At 43.8% G+C, this 14,626-nt stretch overlaps 1 protein-coding gene across 2 annotated transcripts in view; it reads right to left on the bottom strand.

The window, feature by feature from the left end:
* Window positions 1-344: 344 nt before the first annotated feature.
* The window catches only part of RTN4IP1 (reticulon 4 interacting protein 1), a 150,967-nt gene continuing 136,685 nt past the window's right edge, over window positions 345-14,626 (bottom strand). For both annotated transcript variants that reach the window (XM_053222419.1, XM_015076642.3), the window contains exons 7-9: window positions 12,880-13,063; window positions 8,830-8,922; window positions 345-472 (exon numbers count right to left, since the gene is read on the bottom strand). In XM_053222419.1, coding sequence (XP_053078394.1) covers window positions 365-472; window positions 8,830-8,922; window positions 12,880-13,063 — 385 coding nt within the window. In that variant the 3' untranslated portion in view covers window positions 345-364. The remainder of the gene's footprint in view (window positions 473-8,829; window positions 8,923-12,879; window positions 13,064-14,626) is intronic.

Raw genomic sequence — 14,626 nt, 5'->3', positions numbered from 1 at the left:
AAAAACAGCTTGAAAAAAACAATGCAATTTTCGCTGACTTTATAGACAAGTCCAAGTGTGGATATTTTCGTGTCATGTCTTCCTTACTCGTGTGTCCCTGGTGCTTGGGTCAGAGGACCTCTCGGCAAACAAGAATGCACGGATGTCGAGCAGGGTGACGTGCAGAGAGGGTGGTGGTATGGCTAGAAAAGGACTCTCTGTGCTCAGTTCAAAGAACAAGAAATTACTGGCAAATAGGTGTCTGTATTTTTAAACTTGTATCACGGAACTCATCATCTAATCTGGAAAGTGATGGCTACTAGAAATTTGGGGCTGAGAGGCACTCACCGAATAAGAGCCAACAATCACCAAACTGAGAGTTTATTTAAATGACATTAATTACAGTCTTTCCTCTCGCATGTCCTCTTTCTACCTTCAGGAAGGCTTCTGGAACTTTAGAGAAAGGGAAGGTTTTTTCAATAACTGGCTGAATCTGTAAGACACAAGAAGAAGTTGATTGGAGGGGAGGAAAGATGTAGGTTTTCAAGGCAGATGGGTCAACGGTGTCCTCACCATGTCCCTTGAGGCCAGTCTCCCGGTTCTGTCTCACGCACCTAGATGAGGAGCTGACCACCACGCCACAACGGCAGCCCCACTCCTGTCTTTTCTCCTGCCTCGCTGCGTCCCTGGAAGGTAGCTGTGCTGGGTCGGGTCACTCTCCTATGCAGAGCCCTTCCACAGCTCCCAGCCACGCATTCAAAGGCCACCACCATCCCAACCTCGGCCCGCATACAGACTCCACACTTTACCAAAATGGCCGACTCATCACCGTCTGAACAATGGGAATTTGTGCCCCTCTGTCACTTCTACCACCGTCCCAGCCCAGGTCTCACACTACCCTTCCCGACCCCTCAGTTTGCAGTACATTCTCTCGGAACTGCCATGGAACTTGGATGGCCCTCCACACAGACTGCCCGTCACAGCTGCATATTCGTCTCAGCCACTCTGTTGGGTAGGGTAAACACCCAACGGGGCATCCCAAGGTTTTGCTGTATGTATCTCTGTGGCCCCCTTGTAGGCAGTGTACAGAATAAGGGCAGATTCTTTTTTATAATGTGTTAAATGTTTGGCCTATCAGCCCAAGCTTACAGTACCTGTGGCACAGGCCACCTCTTTTGCACACCAGCCCCCACACTCAGCGCAATGTAAGGCACAGGACAGGCACTTAATAAATGTCACCTAGGTGAAAACCACTAAGATAACTGGGAAGCAAGAATCTTACATGGGTTCTTTGGGTTTCAGGAGAACTGTCCGGGGTGGAACTGTCCTGAGAGGGTTTGCCAAATGGCAGAGCAGCTGGTTAGAATGTTCAGGAAAGCCACCTCAGCCAGCTCAGAAGTGCTGGAATGCTGCTGGTTCTGTTTACTGTATTGTTAGTACTGCCAGCAACCTCCTTCCGAACGGACGTCCCACTTAGTACCCTCTCTCCTGATGCAAAAATCCAACCGAACTCTTCCTTTTCCAAACTTCCAGCAGAAATCAGTAATTGTCCACTGGGTATTTCAGAGGACTGCCTCCCACAGCTCCATAGACAGGGAGGAGGGGTCAGAAGGCATAAGCCAGTGCATACACTTTACTAGAAAGATGTGTTCTCATGGGGTTCAGAGGCATCTAAAGTAGTTTCCTCTCATGTGAACTTTATAGCCCTGTCACCAGGAGAGTATCTTGGGCTCCAAAAGTTGCCTTCTCCAAAGACTTTAAAATTCTTTTGTACCCACAAATCACGATAAGCTCATGACAGAAGTAACAGCATGTATTGTCCTCTTTTAAGCACTCTATGGATTTTACCCCATTTAATCCCTAAGGCCACATTATGAGGTAGGTAGCAGTATTATTTCCATTTACAGATGAGGAAATCAAGACCCAAAGTTAAATGAGTTGTCCAATTTTACGTGTACACATGTACACTCCCATTCACACTGGGGACATTACTGATTAACAACCACAGTCCTCCCCAGCAAGCTAAGCATGACCTCAGAATCTTTTTCAACTCCGCAGTCACTAGGAACAGACATGAGCTGGCTCCCCAAATGAAACCTATCTGCCTCCTCTGGTAAATAAAAATGGAAGGCACTCAAGTTGTTTCCTGCATATCGCACATGAAACTTCCTGAACCTATCACTCTCTTTAAAGCCCCTGGGACATTGTTTTTTGAGTGCTAATTACCTAAAAAGGAACCACCTGAATGCAGGCTTAAAATGCAGTGTCCTTGGGGCGCCTGGGTGGCTTAGTCAGTTGAGCATCTGACTTCGGCTCAGGTCATGATCTCACGGTTTGTGAGTTCCAGCCCCGCGTCGGGCTCTGTGCTGACAGCTCAGAGCCTGGAGCCTCCTCCTGATTTTGTGTCTCCCTCTCTCTCTGCCCTCCCCCTCTCACGTTCTGTCTCTCTCTCTCTCTCAAAAATAAATAAACGTTAAAAAAAATTCTTTAAAATTCAGAGTCCTTGGTCTCCAGTTAGAACAACTAAGCCAGAATCTCTAGGGGGTGGGGTGGGGTGGAGACCATGCATTTTCAGTAAGCTTTCCAGGTGAGTTTAGTGCCCACTGGAGTGGGAATCCCCGCAGCCTTTTGCCTTAATCTTAGGATCCCTGACTTGTGTCAGACACATTCATTCAGAATCACACAAAGATTGACCAAGTGTCTACCCTCTAAATGTTAGGCACTAACCCAGAGCAGCTAGACAAAACAGTCTCCGGAGGGTAAACCAAGGAAAGAAAGGAGGCAATAACATCAGCTTTTCACTGAGCTTTGAACACCGGCAACAAAAGCAACACAGCCACGGTGTTACAGTCGGTCAGGGAGAACCGTGAAGCCACCTGCTCAACTCTAGAGCGAATGCCCAGGCTCGGCTAGCTATGCTCACTTTAGAACTCTGACCGGAGACACAGACCCCGAACTGATGACACAGCCGGCCTGCAGTGACCGCACACTTTAATCTGGCTGGTCAGGCCTATTGTGCCGAATAACCCCAGAGGGCTGACTGGGCCATAATGAGTCATTCAGCTGTTCCCATAAGTGACAATGAAAAAAAAGGCTTTCGATCAACAGGCAGGCAGATGCCACTGTTGGCTGAATAGGTGACAGCAAATGGAGATTAACTGGATAATGGAGCAGTGTCTACATATAGCCTCACATCAGACCTAGAATGCTTGTTTGTTACGGACAAAGAGATCAGAGTCAAAATCCAGAGAGGGGAAAGAAAGGTTACTCCCAGTGAGGTGGGGACATTTATGTGATGACACTGCTATAGTCCAGCCGGCACAGGGAGCCCTGTTATAAAGCGGGTGGGCTCACACCACACTTCCCGCTACGCAGATGCACGGGGCCGGCAGCTGACTGGGAGACGCTCATGGCAGCAGCGTTCATTCGGTCTTGGACCCAAAGTCAGGCCCTCCTGGTTGTGCCTTACCTTTCTTACATAAAGGCTGTAAAAGCCAGACCCCAGGACTTGGCACCTGCTGCCTGACATCCCTTCTGTGAGAACACAGGGACGATGGGAACCTCAACTGCCTGGCGTGGCCTCGGAATATTGTTGCTTGCAGCTGCTGGGCAAGCCTCCCTGTCTCCGAGGCAGAAACTCTCCGCCCCTTGAGGGGAAGAGGAAAGAGAAACCCTTTGCAGGAGAGCTGGTGGAGGGAGGACACCATCTCTGCAGGCAGAACAGTAGGCAGAGAGGTATCCCCTCAATCCCCATTTTCACAACAGTAGAGCTTAAAATACACAACGGTAGAGCTTAAAAGGGACCTAAATATCTGAGCGAGCCTGTTGGATAGATTAGGAAACCGGAGTGCAAGTGGTTAAGTGCTAATGCAGGTCAGAGCTTTTAGCACAGGAGCCAAAGTGAGGGTCCTGCATCCTGCATGGCAGTGGTGCAGTCTGGGGAGGGGGGCGTGAGCCACAGTCCAGCCACCTCTTCCTGAGCCCTCAATCTCAGCTTCCACTGGGCACAGAAACTGCAGATCTCAGAGGGCGAGGTGTGTGAAGAGACATGAACAGATGACAGACACAAGGGAGACCTAAGGGCTCCTGGCCTAAATCCAAGTCCACACACCTGTGCGGCACCAGGGACCGGAGGCAGGGGTGGCAGGGCCACAGTTCCAGCACTACTCTTAGACAGGTATGCCCCTGCGACCTCTAGATAAATTCCATATTCCCAGGTAGAAGGGGACTTGAACTAAGGAGACATGAAGAAGACAAAAGGAAGAAGTGGGCTTTGCTTGGACTGGCTATTTCTGGAACTTTCGGGTCCCAGAAAACTCAAAGCAGGAAGAAAGGTGGTAAGAAGGGGGTGGGGGAGGGTTAATGGAGGGTGCACTCCAAAGGAGTGAATGCTCCCATGTTGGAAAGTATCCAGGACTTGTCCCTAGGTCCCCCTGGAAAAGGCACTCCTTCCAGCCAGAAGAGGAGAAACTTGGCCTACGTTTCTCCACAGAAACAATCAGCTGCATTAGAAAGACTGCAGTAACAGCAGGGTGATGGGATCCATGAGGTGCCTGTCCTCTCCAGCAAGAGAACTCTCTCCTAGCGGTCCTCAGGATTCCATCCCTAATCATGACATCCTCTCCATGGAGGGAAAAAATCCAGTTGCAAGCAAGAAGCTTAAAGTTTTAAAATGTAATTCCTTGCTAAACTAAGGCCACAGATCTCAAGAAAGGTCTGGGAAATTGCTTGCCTCAGAACTCATTACATTTTTCTCTAAAGCTGCACCGTCCAACATGGTAACATCTAGCTGCATGTGGCTATGTAAAGTAATCAAAGGTAAATAAAATGAAAAATCCAGTCCCTCAGAAGGATTAGCCACATTTCAAGTGTTCAATTGCCACATGTGGCTACTGGCTACCATATTGGACAGTGCAGGCAGAGAACATTTCAATTACTGCAGAAAGTTCCAGTGGACATCATTGTTCAGAAGGTAACTCAACATGGCCAACACATATTTCCATACCCTACTAGATGAAACTAGTGGGCCCTCAGTAAATGTTCTGAATTAAATTCTAATAAGTTATATAGGAACTATTCTAATGCTAACTAAAATAAAGAAATAAACGGAGATATCTCTTTCACTGCTCAGTCAAGAAGCTTGGCTGGTCACCTAGGATCTTAAACAAATCTGTGAATGTTAAGTACATGACATCAAAGAACTTTAATAACTACATGTGTGCAGATAAACATAGTTAAAAAGATGAAAGGGTACAAAGAAAAATCTCCCTTCCACACTTCAGCCCCAGCCATCTAGTTCTCCTCCTCCAAGGCAACCAATATTTCAAGTTTTTTTTCGTATCTTTTGAGATACTTTATGCACTGTAGGTAGAATAGTGGTTTCCAAAGATGTCCACATTCTAAGCCCCTAAACCTGTGAGTATCATCACTCACAGGACAAAAGGGGCTTCAAGGACATGATTAAGTTCAGGATCTTGAGATGGGCAGGATTATCTGGATGGGCCAAATGTAATCACAAGGGCCATTAGAAAAGGGAGGCAGGACAGTTAGTCAGAGGGAGACAGGATGACGGAAGTGGAAGTCAAAGTGATGCAAGACTGAGCCAAGAAATACAGGTGGCCTCTAGAAGTTGAAGAAGGCAAGGGAACAGATTCTCCCCTGCAGCCTGCCTCCAAAAGAAACACTGCCCTGCTGACCCATTTTAGACTTCTGGCCTCTAGAACTACAAGATAGTAAGTTCGTGTGGTTTCAAGCCACTACATTTATAGCAATTTGTTACAGCAGCAAATAGGAAATGAATAAACGCATACACAAGCAAATACATACATACATACATATATATATATTTCCTGAAAGCACAGTCATTCTTATCAATAGCTGACTACAGTCTAAAAAATCTGCCGTAAAACCTCCTTGCTGGCCTGAAAGACACTGAAAAATACAGAAAGACTTTGTTGGTACAATTCAAACTCCACCTATCTAAATGTTTAGATGACTATTTGAACAAGCAGAAAACAACGAAGACTATATGAGAAATTGATTGATTGATTTTTAACTATTACTGACAGCAAAGGGTGGTTGAAGGAATGGTCCTGGAGGTCAAGAGACTTGGGCCCTTGAACATGTCACATAATCTCTTGGGGCCTCTCTCTTCAATGAGACACAGTGGCAGGACGAAGGGGTGGGGTGAAGACAATAAACTAGACACGTGCTAGGTTTTCCTATTTCAATCTTTGAGCATGCTAACCCAAAAAAGCTCGCTGGATAATATAAAACAAGAAATGTTTATTGTATTTAGGAAAAAAGGAAAAAAATGCAAAATAACTGTAAGGCATAAAGCACAATTTCAGTAGCAGTCTGTTACGCTCGGTGTGGTAATTACAAATCATTCTTTTCTATCACTCTGTCGATACACGGTACATCTTTGGAATACCCAAGAAACTGGTAACAATGGCTGTATCTGACAAGGACAATCTCAGTGACTGAGGAAAAGCAGTCAAAGGAAGATTTCATGAAGTAACTTTTCCTACCTTTTGGATTTTGAACCTTGTAAATGTATTATGTATTCAAACACTTAAAAGTATTTTAAAAAGACATGTTCTTTTGGTTCATGGCTTCACACTGTCAAAAAATAATTACAGTCCCTCTATCAGATACCTGCCAATGAGATTCACCAAACGCTCAGCCAAAGCTTGGAAGAACTTCAATGTCCTCATTCAATTTAATACTCTCCACTAACCACACAATACAGAAGTAGGCGTGCTCTGTTACCTGCTCCAATTTCCCAGCATGGACAGGCACCCTCTCACACCCAGAGTGATGCAGGATGCACAAGAACACAGCTGACCCCGTCACGGCACCCAATGTCACAAACCAACTTCCACAGTCCCAGAGTCCTTCACTGTCAGAAATGACTCCTGAGCCCAAATAACGCTGGTCAAGAGAGAGAAGAATCAAAAGCCAAAAGAATATTTCTTCACTCACCCTCGTTTGAGGACACATCAAGGGCATCTTTATTTCTACCTTGTCCTCTTTTAGCCATTCTACCAGTTATCTGCCAAATTGAATAGTTACATATACACAAATCACCTCTCTTCTCTGTTGCATAAATAGTAATTTCCAGGTAGAGAGAAAGAGGGGGAGCCACAATATTTTGAATACAAAAAAGCAATGGTAAGCACGTGGACAACCTGGCGCAGATACTGGGACAAGCACAACTGTACAGTACACTTTTGGAGGACGGGGACCCTTCTAATAATGGGGCTCCAATCGCATGAAAGACTGTGTAAAACTATGGGCCACATTATTTAATGACTGTTCATTTCCTTCTTCCTAGCAATAAGCATCCTTGCGGGATATGGGAAGAACCCTACCAAGAGGCACTTACATACAGTCATAAGGCTGAGACCATCCACCCAGGACACACAAAGACTTAGAAGTCTGAGAAAAGGCAAGTAATCTTGAAACCACAGAATCTGGGAAACAGTAGCAGGGCATTTCCTATCATATAGTTCCATGGCTATAACAGAATAAAAAAACTAAATGCACAAAAAGTAACCAGTAGGTCCTAAAATCATTCTTTTCCAAAATCAAAGTGGTGTGCAGGTACCAGCACAAGAAAGCCCATCTTGAGGGGCTCTTTCCAAATGGCCCAGCATGGATCATACAGTGTAAAGCTGGTCCTGCTCCATCATTTTTCCCTGCCCATTTTAAAGTGACAAGAACGAGACAACTTAAGCTAAGGTCCCAGATCAGCCTCAAGCACTAAGGATGCAGCTGAATGACGGAGAAGGAAAAGCACAGGACTGGGAGTCAGGAAGCGTGCCTTCTGGTCCCACTTCTGCAAACTTAAAAATGTGCCTTTATCTTTCTGAGCCAGTTTTCTCATCTGTAAAATGAAAATCATTTTACCTATGACCTCACGCAACCGTCTAGGGTATATAAAGGTCTCTACCCTATAATTTCATATAGTCTCTCAATAAAATCATAAACATCAGCACCAGAATATGAATTTTCCTTCCAGGTTATTCTTCCAGAGAGAGAATGTCAGAGCTGTTAAGACCATGTGAAAACTCAAAATAAACAGTGGTAGATGAGGAACCTTTGAACCCACAGCTGTCCTAAAAGGCCTCGGACACCCAAACAGGGATGATCTGACTAGAAGCAGGAGTCTTTCACCAGAGTCCATGCAGGACAGACGCAAGCAGTCAGAACCATCAACCGGTGGTCCCCACCAAAATCCCCACCACTCCTCACAGATGTCCTGCCCACTGATCCACTGAGACATACCGCTATTTGCCCTTTGAGCATGTGACACTAGCTGGGGAACAGGAGACCTGGGACCTGACTTCTGGTCTAATTCTCTTAGGGTGGCGATTCCACAGTATTTGTTCACCTGGCTCATCTGGGAATCTGCTTACCTCCAGAGCAGCCTCACCCTTGGACTATAGAAGCTCCAGAGCAGTGCTACTGTCAACTCCCAAGTGTGTGCACAGATGACCTGTGTGGTGCCATCTTTTCAGGACCATTACCAAAATACTATTAGCCTTGCTGTAGATTCCAGCTCTGCTAACCATCTAACTAAGTGTCTCTGAGAAAATCACATATCCTCTCTGGGCCTGCCTCTTCACCTGTAAACTAAGGGGGTTGAACCAGATTGTGTCACTGTTTTTTAAATGTAGCAGTCTAGATCTGTAATTCCCATGGAGACAGAACCAAAAATACGGCACTTACACGTGGCCACGTAAAAGCAGAATGTGCACAGACCATGCCTACCCCTGGAGCATTCCCAGTGACCAGGCTTGGCGGGCAGGTCACGGAGATGCCAGGGGATGCTCTAGCAATACGTACCTTTCCCTCGTCCACCAGTTTTGCGATGTCATCTAGATATAGACCGCTGGCCATGAAAAAAGCCCAGCGATAATGGACTCCTTGCCAAAAATGCTGAAAAGGAGAAAAGCAAACACGTCAAATATAGGAAAGGATACAATCTGACTAAATGCAAATTTAGGGAAGAGTATTTTCTGGATGACTAAGACAGACAAACTGATTTCCTATTCATTTTGAATCAGTGAGCTGTGTGCCCAACACCACAGCACAGTGACTGATGGAGAATGGATGCTCCATTAATGTTTAATAAATTAATGAACAAACTGTATCCACATGAACATAGGCTTTTTTGCTAAATTGTGAATGACAAGCAAGTAAGCACAGGAAAGCTGTCCTTAAAATGATAGTCTAAATAATCTTACACACTCAATTTTTTCCTTAGGAGAAATTAGGGGCTAAGACCTCTACGCTTTCCCTACTAGGGTTTAAATAAAGCCCAGAGGCAACAGAGAAGAGCTTTTAAACCTAATTCAAGAATGCTTAAGGGGCAATAAGGCACCAAAATATAATCTTAGACAAGAAATCCAATCACAGATAGTTTTCCAGCTCTGAGAGGAACAGGACAGCTTTAAGGGCAAAACAAAGCATAAAGTTCATTATACATCACGGTTGGGTCTCCCCCTACAGTTATAACAAGTCCCAAGCCACCTAATCGATTATGGGACAATACATCCCCAGATAAAAATAAGGAAAATTCTTCTACCCAGAGGGTTTGTGACCACTTTAGTGCCAAACCCCCACTTTTAATTGTTATTCTTTATGTCAAAGGTAAGGTAGGCCATTATCAAAATAACAAGTGAACTGAGGTTGTCTATGATACATACCTCAATGACCTGCCCAACTCAACTTCATTAGATGAGAGCCATCCAGAGGTACTTACAGGATTAGCCAGCACCATGCTATCTCCCTCCCCGCAATGGCCTCTGTCTCACATTTCCTCAGCATGCCAGGAGCTACTACCACGGCATGAAATTGTCAAGTGCAATGGGACTCCCCTGCTCCTTTAGCTCAGGCACTTAACAGTTGTGCTATTTAGGTCAAGCTAAACACAGGTCAGCCAGTTTCCTGGACTAAAGAATGGCGATACCTTGCTCGCATGGTTGTTGGAAGGATTAAATGAGAATGAATGTAAAGTGCCTGATATGCATAAGGTATCATATGCATAAATATTTATATTTATTTTTCAATAAATACTTATCTAGTGCTGAAAGCAAACTTTATTGAGGAAAGATTGCAGCAATAACAAATCAGAGTTTAAGATTATAGAAAGACAACAAAACAGATGAACATAAGGGAAGAGAAACAAAAATAATATAAAAATACGGAGGGGGACAAAACAGAAGAGACTCATAAATATGGAGAACAAACTGAGGGTTACTGGAGGGCTTGTGGGAGGGGGGGATGGGCTAAATGGGTAAGGGGCACAAAGGAATCTACTCCTGAAATCATTGTTGCACTATACGCTAACTAATTTGGATGTAAATTTTAAAAAATAAAATTTAAAAAAAGACTATAGAAAGACAGATAAAAGCAAGCTGCTGTCTGGGCAGAGCTCTGCAATGGTTGTACCCGGAATGGCTTACTGGTTTGGATGAATGACCCTATAATTTATTACCTAACCTGGAACAATTCTGAGAGTTCAATGAGTCATCAATAATAATTATCCCAGGACCACAGGATGCAAACAAAGCCAATCTTACCCTAAAATAGGCATGACGAGATTGAGTCACCTCAGTCCTCAAGGTTGCAAGGCAGAGCCCAGGCTGGCACACGTCTCCAGGTAGTTTGCTCTTGGCCCAGAACAAACGCAATATCTATTCAAACACTAATAATTTTCTACAGGTGTCACAGCATGAAAGAAGTTGTGAGGCACTGGTCTAGGCAAATGTAGTTAAAGAGAAGGAAAAAAAAGTACCATTTGAAGGCACTGAGACCATCCCAAATTTACAGAAGGCCAAGTTAACTACAATCACAAAAGACCCGTTCCTGTACTTCTCCCTAAGGCCTGGCCTCAGACAATTAAAAAACATTCTGGTAACTGTTGAGGGTTTTAAAGAAGGAACTACAGCAGTCAAAAATTCATGTCTATAATTCTTTCTAGCGCGTTGGCCTGTAAAGTGAAACTTTTTGGTCTGCAACAGCAGAATTTTTATACTGTGCTCTAAGGGGTCTGTGTATTTTTTCCAGGCCATTATAGGAGAAAGTAAACCAAAGCAGGCAGGAGTCTGGAGCATTACAATGAGGCTTTAACCGTGCACATTCTCAGGAGGACATCAGAAACTACTTAAAAGGTTTTCACAGGAGATCACCACTATCCTCTTTCAAGTAGGAGGAAAGAGAAAGTGCTTGTGTTACTCTCAGAGGACCACTCAGAAGGCTAGCTTGTAAGAGGTCTCACTCAAGTACAAACTGTGAAATCTTACAGAAAAGTTTAACTTCTATCTTGAAACCACTTGGATAGCCTGGGTTTTGTGAAAGGAGAAAGAAGAGATGAAGGACAGCTAAGATTCTTTTCTCCATGTACCAAAGCAGCGCGCGGACGCCATTTCCGGCCACCGCCTGAATCAGGTGAAAATGAAGGAGCCTGAGTCCAGAGCCTCATATATTCACACTACACACACACACACACAGGCCTCCTACTCCATGGTCACAGCCCTTAGTTAATACCTCTACCTATTTAGTTACTACACAGAATTCAAGAGGCCAAAGTCCTGAAGTTCACTCTTAAAATGTCCCAAATTAATTTCAAGAATAAAGAAGCTAAAGATGGCCCTTGAGCCGCTCATTCCTTAAATATGGGTCAGTGTTTGTTAGCCTGGCATGACGACTCACAACCTTCTACTGCCTTTTTCCTGAGTCTGAAGTATTTTGTCTGATTAATAAAAATAGAATTTATCTTTTTTTCTCCTATCACTTCACCATGTCAATATTAATTCAGATTTTAAGCCTTAAGCCATTGATCTAGAATTACCAAGAACGGGTACCATGACACTATATAGGCCTGTCCCCACTGTGAGGACAACATGCTATCATGTTAAGTAGGGAGCACCCTCTCAAGCTCAGCCATCAGTCCTGCAGCTAGGGTTGCTGGGCACTAAACCTCAAGGCCCACCACACACTGGATTTGTTCCATTGGGTGAGAAAGCTTCTTATGGCTCTGGTAACAGTGGCCTCAGTGACAGAGCCAGGCTGACTAATCAAGTCTCAGAAATGACCAGAATGTAATCAATAGCTAGAGTTACCTGATTCACATGGGATGTGCAGTGTTAGGACAAGCTGATTAATTCCAGAAAAAGCATCATGGTTCTATTTGCCTTTGTGGTCTCACTAAAGTAAGAACACAACTTCCTTCAGGTTTTTGAAATTCAAAAAAATGCCCACAGACCTCTACAGGTCTGAAAGCTCCAGTCTAGAAATCACCGGCATAACCCAGTGCTACTACCCTGGACACAACCAGCTCTACACAGTCTTAATGAAGCTTCCCCCCTCATATACAAGAGCCTGCATGGATTAAGACTGGTGAAACAGACAGAAGGCCATCACGTATAGGCAAGAAGGAAGCAGAGGGTGTATCAGATGGAATGACGAAAGGTAATAATAGCTAATAATAAAGGTTAACGTTTAATAACAGTGAGCAGAGGGTATATCAGATGGAATCACGGAAGGTAATAGCTAATAACGAAGGTTAACATTTAATAAGAGTGTTGTATATACTAGGCATTTTGCCAAGTTCTTTACATGGATTATCTCACTTACTCCTTACAACACGTGGTAAGGTAGATACCTTACCCTATTAGTTTAATCTTACAGGTAAAGACATTGGGGCTTAGTGACATAAGTAACTTGCAGGTTACACAGCTATTGAGTGGAGTCCAGAATGTGAATCTGATCAGCTGCTGTGCCATGCTGCCTCCAAGACGAAAAAAAAAAAAAAAAAAGGCTAGGTGGAAGCCAATTCCCAGAAGCATGAGGCGCCTGCTTGCTCACATCAACCAAGACTGTCCTCCCTACCTTTAACGTCTTGGAACCCATGGTGACTCCTGTCTGCAACATGCCGTCTGCTATGCCCAATCGGTCCATGTTCAGGAGAAAAGGAGTCACCAAAGTCACATATGTGGCTCCTGACCATTTCTTGAGAAAATTTAGAGCCCACGTTTCAGTGGATCCACCAACATTATCAAGAATGAAATCAAACCTGGACAGAAAAAAAAAATCAAATCAAAACATCCTTGTTAGTCTTTAACTACAGCTCCATTCCCCTTCATTCCCACTGCCAATCAGCTATAGGGTCTATTTCAGCGACAGTGCACAAACCTCACTGCAGCATGCCATCCAGCAGAGGGGGGGCTGCTTTGACAAAGGAGAAAAGGGCACACCCACTAGTCTGCTCTGACTACCCCCCGCCACCGAGATAAGTCAAATGTGGCTAGTTCTTTGTCGTAAAATCATATCATTTTTCTAATACTTTAAGAATGACTTAAATAAGTGGTTCTCAACCAAAGGCAATTTTGGTCCTCAGAGGACATACTAGGCAATGTCGAGAGACGTTTTTAGTTGTCACAATTAGGGGAAGTGGTGGGAAGGGCTACTGGCACCTAGAGGCCCAGAATGATGTATATACACAGAATGCAGAGAATAGCTGCTCACAACAACAAATTATCCAGTCCCAAATGTCAGTAGTTCAGAAACTAAGGTTGCCAAGGTTGAGAAACCCTGACCTAAGCTTTATGGGAAACTGCAAAGCAATCTATCCAATATAAGTCAAAGTATTTATTAGTGCATTTGAATACTTGAAAGAAAAGCATGCAAAGGTTTTCACCCATAGAATGATTTGCTTTTATTCCCTCCATATCAAAACTGCTTGTGTACCATCCTCTTCATCTTCTGGAATTTACTGCTACGTTTTGGCTTCATGCACAGCATCAGGACAATGTATGGAGAAATCAACAATCTGCTCTCAGTCTTCAACTGTGCTCTAGCATGCCCCCCAAACCCAGTCCTATGGTATCTCTAGGAACTGATAGATATTCAACTTCTTAAAGCTGATCTAAACCTGCTATAATCACTGCATTCCACTTACAGGGGATAAAACCCAATAACGCTTTTAAATACTGTATAAACAAACATCTATTTAGAAAATGCATGCTTAGAAGTTAAGCAAGTTAATAAATGAATTCCGTTTTAAATCCATTTTCCCTTTTAAATTTATCTGGATGAAATAAAACATCAAAGCTTCTAAAACCAGCTTTGGCCAAATTTGTGCATCTTGAGCCTGCCTTTCAAATGGAACCAAATTAAAGAAGGACAAATAAAAACCGAAGGATAGGAGAATGACCTTACTAGATAACTACTCTTCTCATTAGAAAAGAACAGTAAATTATTTTTACGAATTTAAGTTTCTACTTCATTCCCAAATTTTGAATAGACAAACATAATGATACTTATTTTAAATATAATTTAAAGGCAGCCTGGTATTATAGAATAGGCACTGCCTGAAAAAGGAGTCCAGAGATAGGCTGTGGACTCAGCTCTCCCATTATTGCTCAAGTGGCATGACCTTGAGCATGCAAAAACTCCAAAGTCCTCTGCCCCCTAGTTTCTCAACTATAACATGACAGAGTTGGACTGAAGGATTTCAAGTCCAACTGCAAAATTCTAAGATTTCATCTAAAAAGTTCCTATTTGAAAGGAGAAATAATTTTATTCTTGGTGGATTCGAAGGCCAAACTCCCGGCAAAGGTCACAAAGATCAACTGAA

Source organism: Acinonyx jubatus, chromosome B2 (genome assembly GCF_027475565.1).
Source record: "Acinonyx jubatus isolate Ajub_Pintada_27869175 chromosome B2, VMU_Ajub_asm_v1.0, whole genome shotgun sequence".
NCBI lineage: Eukaryota > Metazoa > Chordata > Mammalia > Carnivora > Felidae > Acinonyx > Acinonyx jubatus.
Note: the sequence above shows the minus strand (reverse complement) of the source record. Positions and strands in the feature narration are given on the sequence as shown.